Source organism: Chiloscyllium punctatum, chromosome 14 (assembly GCF_047496795.1).
Source record: "Chiloscyllium punctatum isolate Juve2018m chromosome 14, sChiPun1.3, whole genome shotgun sequence".
NCBI lineage: Eukaryota > Metazoa > Chordata > Chondrichthyes > Orectolobiformes > Hemiscylliidae > Chiloscyllium > Chiloscyllium punctatum.
In genome coordinates this window covers 2,907,213-2,925,089 of record NC_092752.1, presented here as the reverse complement: position 1 = coordinate 2,925,089, position 17,877 = coordinate 2,907,213, and the positions used below count along the sequence as shown (strand labels likewise).

General features: G+C 43.6%; 1 protein-coding gene across 2 annotated transcripts in view; it reads right to left on the bottom strand.

The window, feature by feature from the left end:
* The window catches only part of LOC140485544 (protein phosphatase 3 catalytic subunit alpha), a 303,903-nt gene that overhangs the window by 8,256 nt on the left and 277,770 nt on the right, over positions 1-17,877 (bottom strand). For both annotated transcript variants that reach the window (XM_072583759.1, XM_072583758.1), the window contains exons 9-12: positions 17,210-17,335; positions 13,118-13,195; positions 7,784-7,868; positions 5,760-5,857 (exon numbers count right to left, since the gene is read on the bottom strand). In XM_072583759.1, the coding sequence (XP_072439860.1) occupies positions 5,760-5,857; positions 7,784-7,868; positions 13,118-13,195; positions 17,210-17,335 (387 nt within the window). The remainder of the gene's footprint in view (positions 1-5,759; positions 5,858-7,783; positions 7,869-13,117; positions 13,196-17,209; positions 17,336-17,877) is intronic.

Here is a 17,877-nt window from a genome sequence, read left to right as displayed (position 1 = left end):
GGAAGAGTTATTTTGCCTATTTTGATCTAGATGCTATCAACTTAGTTTTCGCAATGAATAAGTGCAGGGTTATTTAGTATTCAACAGAGTCACAAGACATGTTAAACATTTACCAATAAGTATTTCTGGCAAAGATATTATTTAGCAGAGCTACAAGTGAGTGGATGGAAAATATTCCCTATTGCAGCCCTACTGGGAAAATTAGACCCCATGGGTCGTAACCAAGATAAACATGGTTCAAATTAGACCCTGAATAATTGGCAATATGTAGGCTGTACTAAGAGGAAAATCATTAAGAAAACTTTCAACCTGATATTAAAAAAACTGGTTGTATGATGTCCTTGACAGAAGGGGCACTGTACCACAGCGGTGTTCGGCCTTGAGTTCATTGCTGAGCGGATGGTCTTTAATATCCCTTAAATGGTCAGCCATTTCAGTTATAAGCCAATCACAAGAGCAGCAGACTGGATTGGACCTCACAGGAAGGTTGTGAGATTCTGAGTAATTCAGGTACAGTTAAACCTGATAAGTATCAGTTTCTGACAGTGATCAGAGAGGAATCTTATGGATTCTTCTGGAATGTCGGCCCAGCCAACATTATCATTCTCAGCACGTGTCAACAGCAAACTGAGCTCAGTCAAGCCTGCAATGTCCCTGTGACTAATAACTGGGGTTCACGATCATTCAGAAGGATATGGACAGCAGAGAGCTGGGAACACCAGCCTCTGCAAGTTTCCCTCTGAGCCACTCACCATCCTGACTTGGAAACATATCACCATCCCTTCCCTGTCGCTGGGTCAGAATCCTGGAATTCCCTTCCTAACGGCATTGTGGGTCTACCTACAGCATGTGGATGGCAGTGGTTCAAGGAGACAGCTCACCCCCACCTTCTCAAGGGGCAACTAGGGATGGGTAATGAATGCTGGGCCCAACCAGCATTCCATAAATCTATAAAAGATGAGTGATACCTTGGTCAGGTGGTTATAACATGGTTTCAGGTGTGTAGAGAGGAGTCTTTACAATTTCACTTCAACACAGGTTAAGGAATGATGATGATTACTTCAGCAGTTTAACGATGAGTTCAGTTGAGCTCCTTGATCTCCTATTGATCACTCACTGGTTTCTCAATCTTGATGGTAATGTGTCAGTGTGAGATGATCCAATCTCAATGGTAATTTGTCAGTGTGAGATCATCCAATCTCATTTGGTACCTTCAGGTTAACAACTACAATCTTCCAAACATTTGGACCCAGGCTATTGATGTTAAAAGTGAACAGGGGGACCTTTCATGATCACAGGATCTTTTTGACAGGTTACGGTGACTCACTTGGCTTGGTTGACCGTTGTCCCTTGCTTTATGAGGCTTCCATGAATTTCCTGTGACATTGTGGTTTTACAATAACACAGGAGACCAGAAAATGCCAGTGTGTCTGTTACAGTACACACACACACACACATTCCATCAGGTACTGCAGATATTCTAGTGACACAGCTAGTGTGCGCATCATTGCACCATCAAATGTTCCTTCAGGTGGATACTTAAGATCAGATACCTTTAAAGTGTAGGTATATTGTCCAGATAAAGCTAAACATCCGTCTTGTTTGCTGTTAAGGGCAAGCTCTTCTGCTTTAATTTAAGTAAAGCAATAAGAAATGAAGTAATTCATTGAAGAACTAAGGAATAAATCCATTGCTGGTGATAACGTGGACTCTGCAGCTTAACACAAGAGCTGGAAGGAAAACAATTATTCCTCAACTGAGGGAGAACTGCTTCCTTGGAACTGCTGCTATCCAGCTCCACCTGGTAAATGTTTGTTCTGTTCATGTTATTGCTGATCCCATGTGTCAGTTAGCACAGGGGAATGTTGTTAGCATGTGAGAGTTAGCACCAACACACAGAACACAGACACACACAGGTACATGGGTGAAGTGAATGAAACAGGTACCTGATTCATCTGAACAGAAGGGAGAGAGAAAGAGTACATCAGAAAGCAAATAGAATATTGAGAAGGGTGAAGCAGAGAGGAAGTTCATGGGGAGCATTGAACAGACATCCCCATTCCACACACAATACCCAGTTCACACATACATAAATATACCAGGAGACAATTTACTTCAGTTACTCAGATCAACAATATAAGTCAACAATCTGAAGAAATTTTAAATACCAAAAGACATGCTGCTGGGTGGTGATGAGTTTCATTTGTGCCCAAGTCTCACCAACCTTTATTACCTGAAACTGATACCTTCAATTACATACATCACACGGTAATGAGGGAGGGATACCAGGTAATTAATAAATCCCCAGCTTCGATACAACACTTGGAGAAAATATTCAGGAGCAATTTCGAAAACCAACATGGAGGGTTATTAAATATATTTTATAATTATAAATATATGATTAACTTCTACAAGGGCAATAATGGGTTAATCTACTTGCCAAGCCAAACACTTGTCTTAGATTTCATGGAACTACAGAGCTCACTAAACTCATTCTGTTCGCATCTCCTCAGTTTTTGTTACTGGCTTTCACTACAAACATATCACTGTATATCAGCAGCAATATTCGAGGTGCCATTGTCCAAAACCTGGCTCACATTGACAGAAGGAATCTCAGCATTCAATTAAAGTTATATTTCCAAATAGCTACAAATCTCAACTTTATTTCCCTCACACTTCTGTAAGTTTGACCTGCACCCAAATAAAGACTTTAGAGTCAAATATTTCAGCAGTTTGTCTTTTTTTTGACAGACCAAATTTAACAAGGAGAGCAACACCCTGGCTTATTACGGAACTCCTAAAACAAATGCAGGGATTAGGGAAAAGTTACTGCATGGTCTAAGGCAGTGGTTGTGCTCCTGGTCTCTGAGCCAGGAGACATGAGCTTAAGTGCAATCTGCTCTAGAGATGTGTGGTAACATCTCTGAACAGGTTCATTAAACATATCTAGAGTATGGACTACTTCATTATAGTATTTAATGGATTCAGAATGTCAGGGGGATCCTGATAATAAAAATGCAGCACCCAAATAAACCAACATGGGATCAATCTGATAGGACAGTCGAGGGATTAGAGTCATAGAGCTGTAGAGCACGGAAACAGACCCTTCGGTCCAACTTGTCCATGCCGACCAGATATCCCAACCCAATCTCGTCCCACCTTGGGAAAGGTTTGTTTTCAGATGTTTCATCACCATACTAGGTAACATCGTCAGTGAGCCTCCAGTGAGGCGCTGGTGACATGGCCTGCTTTTTATTTGTGTATTGAGGTTTCCTTGGGTTGGTGATGTCATTTCCTGTTCTTTTTCTCAGGGGGTAGTAAATGGGATCCAAGTCAAGGTGTTTGTTGAGAGAGTTCCGGTTGGAATGCCATGCTTCCAGGAATTCTCATGCATGTCTCTGTTTGGTTTGTCTGAGGATGGATGTGTTGTCCCAGTCGAAGTGGTGTCCTACCTCCTCTGTATGTAAGGACACTTGTGAGAGAGGGTCATGTTGTTTTGTGGCTAGTTGGTGTTCATGTATCCTGGTGGCTAGTTTTCTGTCTGTTTGTCACAGTCCTTGCACAGTATTTTGTAAATGACATTAGTTTTGCTTGTTGTCTGTATAGGATCTTTCAAGTTCATTAGCTGCTATTTTAGTGTGTTGATGGGTTTGTGGGCTACCATGATGCCAAGGGATCGGAATAGTCTGGCAGTCATTTCTGAGATGTCTTTGATGTAGGGGAGTGTGGCTTGGGTTTCTGGATGTGTTTTGTCTGCTTGTTTGGGTTTGTTGTGGAGAAATCTACGGATTGTGTTCATTGGGTACCCATTCTTTTTGAATACACTGTATAGGTGATTTTCCTCTGCTCTGTGTAGTTCCTCTGTGCTGCAGTGTGTGGGGTAACTTCAAACCAGCGTCTACAGGAAAACAACACATACAGACCAAATACTGAACTACAGAAGCAATCATCCCGACACCCACAAACGAAGCTGCATTGGAACATTATTTCAATGAGCCACCATACACTGCAGCACAGAGGAACTATACAGAGCAGAGGAAAATCACCTATTCAGTGTATTCAAAAAGAATGGGTACCCAATGAACACAGTCCGCAGATTTCTCAGCAACAAACCCAGACAAGCAGACAAACTCATCCAGAAACCCCAGCCACTCCCTCCTACAAAGACATCTCAGAAATGACTGCCAGACTACTCAGACTACCCCTTGGCATTATGATAGCCCACAAACTCGCCAACACACTAAAATACTAAATGAATTTGAAGGACCCTATACAGACAACAAGGAAAACTAAAGTCATTTACAAAATACTGTGCAAGAAACCGTAACAAACACTACATTGGACAAACAGGCAGAAAACTAGCCACCAGGATACATGAACACCAACTAACCACAAAAAAACATGGCCCTCTCTCACTGGTATCCTCACATACAGATAAGGAAGGACACCACTTTGACTGGGACAACACATCTATCCTAGGACAAGCCAAACAGAGACATGCACGAGAATTCCTAGAAGCATGGCATTCCAACCGGAACTCTATCGACATACACATTGACTTGGATCCCATTTACCAACCCCCGAGAAAAAGAACAGAAGATGACATCACCACAGGAAATTATATCACCAAGCCAAGGAAATCTCAACACAAATGAAAAGCAGGCCATACCACCAGTGCTTTATCCGGAGGCTCACTGATGATGTTACCTAGTTTGGTGACGAAACGTCTGAAAACAAACCTTCCAGCTCAGCGAGCAAACCTACATCCAGAACCTCAACCTGAGCTATAAACCTTCTCAAAACTTGCTAATTGATATCCTGAAGTTTTGATTCTGGGATTTTTGTACAATTTTTGTGTCATTTGATGCAGCTACTTAAATACTGAATTACTTACACAGCATAATTCCGAAAATTAACATCTGCTCTTTCTTATTAATAGGGCAGCTAATACTTAGAGAATAAATCTAATTTAATTTTCATTAGTAAATTGAAAAAGTCAAGTTATGAATCAAACTTTTCACCAAATCTAATTATTTCTTCCATGACATTATTTGATCAAATTCTTATTGGTTGTTCAATTACAGAAATATGTCAAATAAAAATGAGTTATTCTGGCAATGAATTAAATGAGATCACTCTGAATACTCTCACCTATGGCCACATTTTTTCTTTTGCAGAATTATGTTTGAATAAACTTCCTTTTTAAAAAAAGCCTCTCCTCTGGGAATAGTGAACAAGAGTGAAATATGAAGTTGCTCAGAGTCTGATTGGATCAAAAGAGATCCAGAGGTGAGAAAAGCTAGACCTGGAGCATTTTGATGCAGTGGGTTAGACTGTGCTGTCACCTGGAAGCGAGCAGGAGTCAGGAGTGGGGTTTGGATGGTGGGTTGTTGTAACATCTTGACTATGATACAGGCTAATAGCACCAGTGGTACCAGCTGTGTAAGCTTAGACCAGCAGTCCACTTGTATGTAATAAACCCTTCACACAAAGTTAAGGACAGTGCTTCTTTGACATTGTGATGCACTGACTATTTTCTGCTTCACATGTGTTTGCCACACAGTGTTGCAAAGATACTTTAACACACAGTTTAATTTCTGGAAGAACTGATTTTACACTGTTCCAGTTTCCATCATTCCCAGTAACAGAATATGCCAAATTCAAAAGTACTGGCAGCGAAATCATTGACCAAAGTAAAGGGTGCACTTGTTGTGATCAGTTCGGAACAATTAGGATGGAATAACAAAATCCACTCTTACCACTTTGGAGAGTTTGCTTGCCTCCAGCCAGTACACCACTGGGAAGCATTCCTGTAGGAGTTAGGCCTTTCAGTGTCAGAACACTCTCACTCTCCTCTCTGGAAAACAAAACAAAAATCATCTCTCACTGCCCACAAGAACCACAGTGCTTGACAGATGCCTGGCTAAGCTGGTTAACTGACTGCACTCCCTTATCGGTTTAAGGCACGCGAGGGCAAAGCCTACAAACAGACCAGAAAGTTCCAGTCCAGTCCAGTCTGCCTCATCTCTCAATAAGACCATGGCAAATCTGATAAATCTCAACTCCACTCAGCTGCCTGCTACCCCACAACCCTCAATTCCCTTCCCGATTCACTGTATTCGAGACAGAGAGAGACGCAGATATTTAACAACCCAACCTCGACAGCTCTCTGGGGTAAAGAATTCTGCAGATTTGCAACACTCTGAAAGGAGGAACCCCCTCCTTATCTCTGCCTTAAATGGGTGCCCCCTTATTCTGAGATGATGACCTCTGATCCTGGGCACACTGACACGGTGAAACAACCTGCCCCCATCAACCCTACCAGGCTCCTGAAGAATCTGACACCCTACAACAAAAGCTTCTTTGATTCTTGAGCTCCAGTAAGTTGTTGGAACACCAAGCAGCATTAACAGAAGTAACACCATTAACTTGTAAATGTGGTCTGCATTATGATGGCAGTCAGACAGACAGGGAGACTGTATCTAGTCAGATTGTCCCTCTGCCCAGCAGATTCACTGACAGGATGAGATGACCAGGCTTCTGAAGCAAGTTCGAGAGAGTGGTGCTGGAAAAGCACAGCAGGTCAGGCAGCATTCGAGGAGCAGGAGAATTGATGTTTCTGGCAAGGTGGCATGTTTCAGCTGTAAACTATTCTTCGGAATTTCATTGTTTGTATTGAGAGTTCTAGTAGCACAATGGTAGTGTCATTACCTCTGAGCTGGTAGACCCGGGTTTGTGAATCACTTGCTCCAGAGGTGTCATTAAATCCTGGGATAGGGTGATTAAAAACGCCTCCTATTTGTGAAAACCAATCTGTTCAGAGAGATATTAATGACACACTGCTGGAGGAGGTGGGACTTGAACCCAGGTCTTTTCAGCCAGTTCTTTGTTTTATTATACCAAGAGCATCTAGAAGGACAAGGGCAGCAGGTACATGGGAACTACAGGTTCCCCTCCAATCCACTCACCATGCTGACTTGGAAACATATTACCATTCCCTCAGAGTCACTGTCCAAATCCTGGAACTGCCTCTCCAACAGCATTGTGGGTCTACCTACAGCACATGGCCTTCAGTAGTGCACAAGGTGGTACACCATTCCCACCTTCTCAAGGGGCAACTAGGGACAGGCAGTAAATGTTGGTCCAACCATCGACACTCATATCCTGTTAATGAGTTTAAAATCTCTGGCACGTTGCAGCCTATCCGGCCAGTACTTTGGGGCAGAGTCGATGGATTACCTGCTGTTTGTGGGTGAGTTGGCACAAGTAACTGAGGAGGTGATAAACCCCAAGACCTCAGGCTGTGATGGTGCAGCTGAATGCTCTTCAGACTCTGGGCACCAATCCTGCTCATTTGGGATTTGGCCCTTACCCATCCTTCATATTGTGGGGGTGAACTGTGGGGTGCTGCCCTAATTTACATGAATCCCATACCCTGATTCTACCGTCCCACCCGATCCTGACAGGAGGGGGGACATGTGAAAATCAACCCTTGGTCTTTCCCCTTAACTTGGCAAAACTGTATCTTTTCAAATATTCAGGGCAAGAAACAAGAATCGTTAAACCAATCACTACAACAGCAGAACGCCTTCCATCAGACTGTGATGTTGATGCAGTTTTTCTCTCTCCTCAGGTACTGCCTAACCCGCTGAGAAATTGCAGCATTTTCTGTTTTTATTCTATTAAATTCCTGCCTTCAAATTCTACCCGGCAACAGAAGTAACGTCCAAAATAAAACCAGGCAGCAGGAAAGAGCAGAGAGAGGAGACGGAACAAGACTTACCGCAGAACAGAAAACATCTTGGCCATCTTGCCAATTGCCCGGATCTTGTTCCGAATCACTTCTTTACGAGCAGCAGCTGACGCACCTGGCAAAACACCACAACCACCTTACCATCTGCACCCTCACCGCGCACGCTCGCTCACAGCCTCACCGTGCACGCATACTCACACCCTCACAGCCTCACCGTGCACGCTCGCCCACTCACTCACCGCCTCACCGTGCACGCTCGCCCACTCACTCACCGCCTCACCGTGCACGCTCGCCCACTCACTCACCGCCTCACCGTGCACGCTCGCCCACACCCCGACTGCCTCACCGTGCACGTTTGCCCACTCACAGCCTCACCGCGCACGCTCGTCCACCACCTCACCGTGCACGCTCACCCACACGCCCACAGCTGCACTGTGCACGCTTCCTCACTCACAGCCTCACCATGCATGCTCCATCACTCAGCCTCACCGTGCACGCTTGCTCACACCCGCCTGCTCACACCGACTGCCTCACCGTGCACGTTCGCCCAGCCACAGCCTCACCGTGCACGCTCGCCCACTCACTCACCGCCTCACGTGCACGCTCGCCCACTCACTCACCATGCACGCTCACCACCTCACGTGCACACTCACCCACCGCCTCACCGTGCACGCTCGCCCACTCACTCACCGCCTCACCGTGCACGCTCACCCACACGCCCACAGCCGCACCGTGCACGCTTCCTCACTCACAGCCTCACCGTGCACGCTCGCCCACCGCCTCACGTGCATGCTCGCCCACACCCTCACCGTGCACACTCCCTCACTCACAACCTCACCGGCACGCTCGCCCACTCTCACACAGATGGTCACTCCCCTTCACTCACACTCTCACAAACACTGGTAGATTGAAATCTGAATATTCACTGAGTGAGGCATATCAATCTTCAGCAGATATTATATGTGCAGGCTAAACCAGGATCACGCTTTGAGATTAAAGAACAGCAAGTCCAAATTGAGTGTCTCTGCACATGAGATGCTAAACATTGTGACCACAGTTTAAACCAGTCATGAAAAACTGAAAAATGCTGATGTGTGAGCTGAGAATTGTTAAACATCTTCCCCGGTAGACAGTGTTGTCCATAACTGTTCTGTGGACAAAGCATTTCTTTGTGCAGTGAGAAAGAGAGAGAGAGACAGACACTGAGAAGGAGACAGAGGAGAGAGGGAATGGAAAGAGGAGAGAAAGAGGGAGGGAGGAAATAGTGAGATGGAGGAAGGAGAAAGAGAAAAAGAGAGGGGAGGGACGAGGCTGGGAGTGTTGGGGGGAGGACGGAGTATAAGGGGGAGGTACGTTGCTGAGGTTTACAAAGTGACTCTTTGAGCCGAAGGGTCAGTGAGAGCCGTGGCTTCACATGGGTCTGACAGGAACGATATGGGGGGTGGCGGCGGTGGGGGTCCAAGACCGTACCAGCCCCCAGACACAGGACTGTAAAAATGAGCAAACCTTCATTGTAAGATGATGAAACGGATATGCCAGTAAAATTAAAGTGGAAGCACACAGAAATAAAACAGCTGCTTCTTTCATTTTCCAATCCGGAGGTCGGGTTCTTGCACTAATGCAACATTTTAGATGACTCCTTCATTCAGTGCTTTTACATGTCTCGTTTACTCAGTTTATTTTGAGGGCAGAGACTGATTAAAGCATTAATAAGCACATTAGGAACTTGTGATATGAGGTGTCAGTGTGGTACAACTTGTTGTTCAGGGAAATTAATCATTGGATCAGCTGATAGTGCTGGAAAGGTTTTGAGTTTGTGATGGATACACTTGACAAAGTGAGTGTGCCTCTCCTGACAGAACCATAACAATTAAAACAATCAAACTGTTCCTTCCCCAACCAACATACCAAAAACGAGCTCAATACCTAGTCTTTGCAATATAATCTGATCAGGTCAGATTTGTGCCCGTGAATCAGAAAGCTGTAAGTAAAATTCCCATTCTAAATTCGGTTATAACCTCAGTGCAACGCTGGGAGAGAGTATCTTAGACAGACTCTTCTAGATAGGAAAATTAAACTGAGATCATACCGACTGGATCAGATATCAATAAGCCCTCCCTGTGTCACAATTATTTGCCCCATCAACATCACCTTGATTGCACAATTATTACCAATCTAACAAGTCAGGCCACAACTACAATTAGGGCCATCACAGTACCAGGCTTTCGAATGGTTCGGCCCTGAAATTGATCGCTGAAGATAAATCTCCCAGGCTCGGTATTTTCCAAATGTACTATTTAACCAACAAAAAGAAAACTTTCAGCAATTATCATTAAATTTCCTCTTTAGTCCAATCCAGCGCACTGGCCTTACGACAAAAACCTTTGACTGTTTAGATCTTGTTGGGTACTCATTGCTGTGAAGTTTTTTAGAAGCAGGAACCAGATCAAGCAATATTTTACATGGGAGAGCACAGAGTGTGCAGGATTTTCATGGCTGAGGGGGACAGACAACAGAGATCTGGTTCTTGTTGTGATCATTGTTCCAGGATAATCAAATTTATGAATATACTTTAGAAACTAGTGCAGAATGTTTGACCAGTTCACCAGTTTCCCTGGAGAGTTTTGTTCCGAGAGAGCACCAACGGCCAGGTGGAAAATATTGATGGAAAAGCCTGTGATTCCCGGTGGAGATAGGGAATCTCTTTGGGGCCCACCACAAGCTGTCTGGGTGCCTCTCACTGAGAGAGAGGATGAGTGCAATGGTGTGACAGACCAATAGTCCAAAACCTCAAGCTAATACGCTGGGGACAAGGGTTCCAATCTTACCCTGGCAGGTGGCCACAGTTAAACTCAATAAAAATCTGGAATTATAAAGCTCGTGGCATTAATGTATTGTAACTGTCATTAATGGTCACTGCCTATTATTCTCAGTACCCATCTGGTTCACTAATGTCCTTCAGTGAAGGAAATCTGTCATATTTATCTGGCTTGACCTACCCATGCTCCAGGCTGACAGCAATGAGTTTGACTCAGCCACACGCACCCTCTGAAAGGACCAAGCAAGTCAATTAGGCAGCTAGGGATGGCCAATGGATGCTGGCACTGTCAACATTCTGAGAATGAATGTTTAAAATAGTCAAAAATAAAATCCTGTCTCCTGTATCCGACTGTTGGGAACCGGCAGAATTGGGCTTGGACACAATGACTGGAGTTACTTCAACTGGAGTAATTCTGAAGGATTTCCCAACCCAATTAGTCTTGAACTATTCAGCTTTAGCCCAGACAACCTAAAGCATGAGGTTTAGTTTTGGGATATTTTTCTGACTACAACCTCAACCTGAATGGAAATGATTAGCACCACCTCTGATTTACTTCACACTGCACAGAAGCAGCAAATCAGATTAGACCAAGACCGAACACACACACAGTTCAATATTTCTGGTATGAGCTTTTCTCACACTCCTTGCAAGTTAAACTATTAAAGATTAGATATGAAAGTGCCAGAAAGTCATTCAATAGAAACCTAATCTGTGAATCTCAAATCTCCATGCCCCAAGCACAAACAAATCTGTTTTCAAAGCTCTCTCAACGCTGCCCTAGAAATGTCAAATATTGCAGGCAAAGAAATGACAAGCGAGTCTCTACCAGCTTTTCCCTTCGTCATCTTGTTTGTACCTTTTCTCTGGCCATAAATGAGGTGTTCTTCTCACAAGAAAATCCAGAAAATAAAGAGATAGAAAGATCAGTAGAAAGTTTTGAAGAATGGGAACAAAACACAGGTACAAATATCTGACAGAACCAATGGAAAAGTTTTAAAATCAAATTCTGTGGAGATAGAAGAGAAACAATTAGATAAAGGAAAATAAAAGGAAAAAACAAACAAAATAGTTGATGAAAATAGGTGCTTGGATTAAGGCAGCATTTAACCAAATAGCACATTAAATTAAATCAATAAAAGTTGGCTTAAGTCACTAAACTCTACTGGGATACTGTTGCTCTAAATACAGTCATTACTGCATGAAACAACATAACAGGTTTAATTTTCAGTGATTAGGAATGGCTTTTATTTACAATGAGCAGGACATCAAAGGTTTAGAAATGGTGCAGAAATTTATGAGAATATTTCAAGGTTGCTTCAGATATGTGGAGAGATAAGGATATAGAAAAGTTACAGTTGTTGGGGGTGGGGGGGGGGGGGGGGGGGGGTGGGGGGAGGGTAGGCTAATGAGAGTTATTGAAAATGGCAAAGAATTTTAAGAGTGGATAAGGAGAAATTGTTCTCCAAGATAGGTAGGCTAATAACCATGGGAACAGGAAGAGGCCATTCAGCCCCTTGAGCCTATTCCACCATTCAATACGATCATGGCTGATCTGAGAGCCAATACCTTTGCCACACATCCTTTCCTATCCTTGGTTAACAAAGATCCATTGATCTCAGGTTTAAAATTAACAATTAGTTCAGCATCAATTGTCATTTTTGACAAGAACTGATCTCCAGCTTAACTCCATTTTTTAAGACAACGACAAACCTGGTGCTAAGATAATCACCCAAGTGACTGTCCCAGAAATTGTGGAACCTTTGATCAAATCATTCTTTATTAAAAGTGTTCAGAAATAATATTCCCCATTTCGTTTTCGCCCGGGGGGGGGGGGGAGCAGATTGAAATAAATTTGCAAAAAACCCAAAAGGTGCAAACAACGAAGACATTTGGTTTAAATATGGCAAATTCTGATGACCCACAACCTGAAGCAAATTCAATGGTAACTTTCAAAAAAGGATAAAGACTTGGAAATGGCAGGACCACAGGAAAAGTGGTCAAACAAGACCTATGTTTCAAAGAGGGGGTACAGGGCAGGAGCCGAAGATGTGCAGTGCGCTACCTGGGAGACACTGTTACCTGCCATCACCTTTTTCCCTCCGCAAAATTCTGTTTCCCTCCCGGTTACAAGAGTCACATTTTGGAGCCAAGAGAGGAGCCAATCATGTGATACTTCCAGGAAGTGGGCATCTACCCACAGGAAGCAGATGTGACATTTACAATTACTTTAAAAACCCCTGAATCAAGTTATCATGTCACTGCATGAAAATATTATTAATTGTGAAAATTCCAATATTTAGGTGCTGAATTCTTCCATTCTGCTCCACAGCATACAGGTATGTTAGAAATGATGTTTTTAAATATGGCGTTGAGATTACAAGGTCATATAGAATGAAGAAAGAATGAAAATAGCCAGAAAACAATGATGCAAAAGGCGAATAAATTGTCAGGCACTGACCAAGACTGGCCTTTGGCAATGACACCGAGTTGACTCTGGCCACAGAAGTCAGGCCCAACAACCCAATGCAAATGCAGTCTCTTACCATCGAAGCCATCGTCTCCTTCAGTCATCAGTTCATCGTCAGAGCAGATGTTCAGTACATTCACCAACATCTCAGTCACTAGAATAAAGACAGAGGGAAATAAACCATCAGCAAAACAGACAACTGCCTGAGGTAAATGTAGACAAGGACAATTCACTCAATCAGGTGAGGACAGAGCAGATGTCAATGCAAAGGGTGCAGTCACCAGTTTCCTGTTGCTGCTTTCTCAAACAGGTTTCAGTTGTCCATTCCCATTTTGTCTGAACACAGCTTGTACCACTGGCCTCTCTCTTCATATCAGATGTAAAGAACAAAAGAACTTGCATTCATATAGTACCTTTCACATTCTCAGGACATCCCAAAGTGCCTTACCACCAATGCAGTCACTTGCTTGGGGGAGGGGGAGGAGGGTGCAGGGGAAGCAATGCACAGCAAGCTCCTATAAACAACAATGACGGGATAAATTACTTCTAGTTGCACAGAGGAAAGACATTCGCCCCAAACTCCTGGTCTCTTCCTCACAGTAATGTCGAGAGCAGGCTGGGCCTTGGGTTAATATCTCATTCCAAAGACAGCACCTCGGGCAATGCAGCATTCTGTCAGTGGCAGTCAGCCTGGCCTTGTTTCTCTAGGCTGGAGTGTGAAACCTCACTTTCTGACTGACACGTGAGACAGTGTTACTTACCAAGTAAAAGCTGATGTCAGTCATTTTGTTTTAAACCTCCCCGATCACACACTCACCTGCTTGCTCAGTCTCTCTTTGGGGGGAATGGATATGTGACAGAGATGGAAAGTGGGCAGTACCTTTCAGGAATCTCCCGTTTAAACCAAAAACACAGGTGGAGTGTTTCGGGAGAATGCATATCCCAGTGATACACTGCCAAAACTATAAAAGGTACAGCTAGTGTTTAGCCAGCTAATATCAAACAGCTTATTAACAATTAGTGATTGTTCCATGTCCAACTAGGACCACCCTACCCAACGTAGCACAGATAATCAGAACCAAACTGGAGTTCACTTTGACACTTTAATAGAAGACCTATTACTTAAACGGAGAAAATCTGCAGAAAGTTACAGCACAGAGGGATTTGTGAGTCTATGTGCATGAATCACAAATAACTCGCATCCAGGTTTAGCAGTTAATGGGGAGACAAATGAAATGTTGGCCCTTATTTCAAAGGGAATGGAGTTTAAAAACAGTGAGGCTGAGATGATACAAGGCACTAGTCAGAGCACAGCTGGAATACGGTGAACAGCGTTGGGCCCCGTGTCTAAGGGAATGTAGACTGGGATTGGAGAGAGTCCCGGGAAGGTTCACTCGGCTGATCCTGGGGATGGAGGGATGGTCTAATGAGGAGAGATTGGGTAGGTCGGGCCTTTACTCACTGGAGTGGAGAAGAATGAGGGGCAGCATTAAAGAAACGGAGGATTCTTTAGAGAGTTGACAGGGTCAATGTGGAGAGGCTGCTTCCACTTGTGGGAGAGTCTAGGATCAGACTGGATCCTCTTAGAATAAGGGGTCACAAACTTAAGACAGAGATGAGGAGGAATTCCTTCTCTCAGATGGGAGTGAAACTGTGGAATTCTTTACCACAGAATACTGTCGGGGCTGGGTCATTAAGTACATTCAAGGTTGAAAGAGACAGATTTTTAATCAGGAAGGGAATAGAGGGTTACAAAAGGAAAGTAGCATTGATTATCAGATCAACCATGATCACTTTAAATGGTGGAGCAGATTCAATGGGATGAATGGCCTATTTGTACTCATACGTCTCAGGGTTGGTCATAAAATGAGTAAGTGCCTTGTTACAGTCTTTCTGACAACAGTGTGGATATTCATCACATGGTGACGATCATTATGGGGCTGCTGCCAGTGACCCTAGCTTCTAAGGCCATCTCCTGCACTATATCCTCCACCAATGTGGAAATCAGTGCTTCGAGCGTGTGCTGTGGAGCAGAGCTGTTAATCGTTTTTGTGTGTGTGTAGAGCTGAGGGAGTCCTGATGCTTTATGAGATTAAAAGCTGGGCAGTGTTACAGATAGTGATGGTGCTGTGTAACATGTGGAAACTGCTCAGTGATTCTGTCTCGAACCATTCCCTCAGGAGCATAAACAAAATACATCAGCTGCTGTATAGTTCCAGACAGTGCAGCCTCACTTTCCAACCCACCCTGGTACTCAGATTACTTTCCACTCCAGGCTAACCTGTTATATTTATTGAGTTCACAGACACAGGAAAATATGATTGCAGCAATTAAGTTTTAACTTCTCTCTCAACAAAATTAAACCAATCAATTACGCATCTTTAGACTTGGGAGTTAGTTCCACATATGGCCAATCCAATATTGGAAACGTTTCCTGCTGGATTGGATTGGGAAGTGAAACAATGTAGATCAAGGAGAGGCTCATCTCAGATTTCAGTAACTACTCTCAATACTGGATTTCTCTCTCGGTCTTATTTTTGAACAAGTGCTATATGTGGTTATGTAGCACCTTTAATAGAAGCACTTCATGGCAACTTTACAATCATTGACCCAATCCTTGTTCAAAAAGGCTGATTTTAAGGACTGTCTTAAGGTCGAGGCAGGACTGTTGCAGACAGAGACACAGACAGATTTGGGACTGAAGTTCAGAGCTTAGGGCTGTTGCAGCTGTTGGGCACAGTTATCAAATTTGGAATTATGAATCTCAGTGAAGCAAGGGAGCAGACGTATTGAGAGTGCAGGTACCTTGGAGTGTTCTGGGGTATATACTGTTATCAAGATTGAGAGAGACAATGCTGTGTCTTCCAACTAATTTTTAAAAAATACTTTGGTAAATGGATTTTTCTTTTTAAAAATGAGGGTTCTGCAGCACACTGTATGTACTATTATAAGCAGCTTAATGTGGGAGACAATGAGAGCAGGATTCTCTCTTGATTGACCGGGAGGAAGTTTCTAATCAGCACACAACCTCCAGAAGGAAAGCCAACAGCTAAACAAAAGCACCCATACCCACTAAAGGTGTCTTATACAAGTTAAAGCATCTCTGTCCTCTGAGTGATAAAGGTGTGGGTTCAAATTCTACTCCCAGGACTTGAGGTTAAAGTCCCTGGAGTTTTAAGAAGTGTCGGATTGGTGTCTGTATTTCCAATAGCAGTAATTTCCACAGGGACCTGGTTAACCATCTCTCCACAATGTTCTCTGCTCCTTTAGCTCAGTTCCAGGGTCTACATTGTTTTTCAATTTAAAATTGACATTTTGGAATCTCCAACAATGTACAGACAGCAAGGAAGTTGGCAAGCTGTTAAAATAGTTTCCTTTGTTGGCACAGAGAGGATCATTATTTGAGCCATGTGATATTGTTGAAAAGGTATGTGCACTGTATAGTTCCAGCAGTAAACTCTACGATGAGTTTTATGGACAACTAACCTACAAACCCAGCAAGTTCCCAAAGTAACAGGGAGTGAGAGGATGAGATGTCATTTGACTGAAGAAAGCAAGTGGACTGCCATTCATCAAACATCAAATTCTGGATATTCACAACATTCACTGCATGTCCTGAACCAAGGAAGGCGCTGGTTATTGGTCAAGCAAGGTGCTACAGACAAACCATGACATGAGTTTTGATCTTCAATGTTGAGTCATTGACAGACCTGCATTTGTCTACTTTCTTTCACAGCTTCAGGGTATCCCAGTCTTTAAAACGGCTACATTAGCTGTACAAATGCAATTACGATCTGGGAAAACAGAAGCTGGTAATTTTTGCAAGGCATTATCTCACAGACAGCAGTGAGACGGTGACCAGATGCTGTGCTGCAGCAGTGATGGTCGAGGGACGGGTATTGTCCAGATCAGCTGGGAGAACTCCCTTGCTCTTCTCTGAGCTAGTGGCTAGGTGTTTGCAACATCTCCCTGACACCAGGGAGGGGACCTCAGTTGAGTCTCATCTGGATGAAGGCAGCCTTGCACAGGGTGGAGCCTACTAGCACTGGGAGGAAGGCTGTGTACATGTCTCTGGAGGGGGATCACAATCGCAGAGCATCCAACCCAGCAGATAGTGTGTCACCCTCTGACCAGAATGAAAGCCAGCCCCTCGAACACTGTTACATACCTTTCTCTCCAACAAACGGCAAAGACCAAGTGAAGACATCCATGAAGTTGGGCAGCCAATAGGGATGTGGGGAACAATTGAACTGTCGAATATTCATCACGTTGTTTTCATATTTCAAAACTGCAGCTGGAAAACATGAAAATAATGAGGAAAAGGAGGATCAGCAAATCTCTGTAAAGACCCAAGATATATAAAAGAGTGGAATAAGAGAGTTTGGTAAAATATATTGCTTAATCATTTGTTAGTTTATTGTCTCAGAAACTCAGAGTCATAGAAGTTTGGGAGAAGAGTCAGAGTTATACAGCATGGAAACAGACCCTAATTCATCCATGCTGACCAGATATCCTAAACAGTCCTAGTCTCGAGATCCTAGTCTGACCTAGTCCCATGTTCCAACACTTGGCTCACATCCCTCCATATCCTTCCTACTCATATACCCATCCAGATGCTTTTTAAATGTTATCATTTTACTAGTCTCCAACACTTCCTCCAGCAGTTCATTCCATACATACAGTACCCTCTATGTGAAAATGTTACCCTTCAGGTCCCTTTTACATCTTTCCCCTCTCATCTTAAATCTTTGCCCTTGAGTTTTGGATATCTCTACTCTGGGGAAAAGGATCTTGGTTATTTATCCTATCCATGTCCCTCATGATTTTATAAACCTC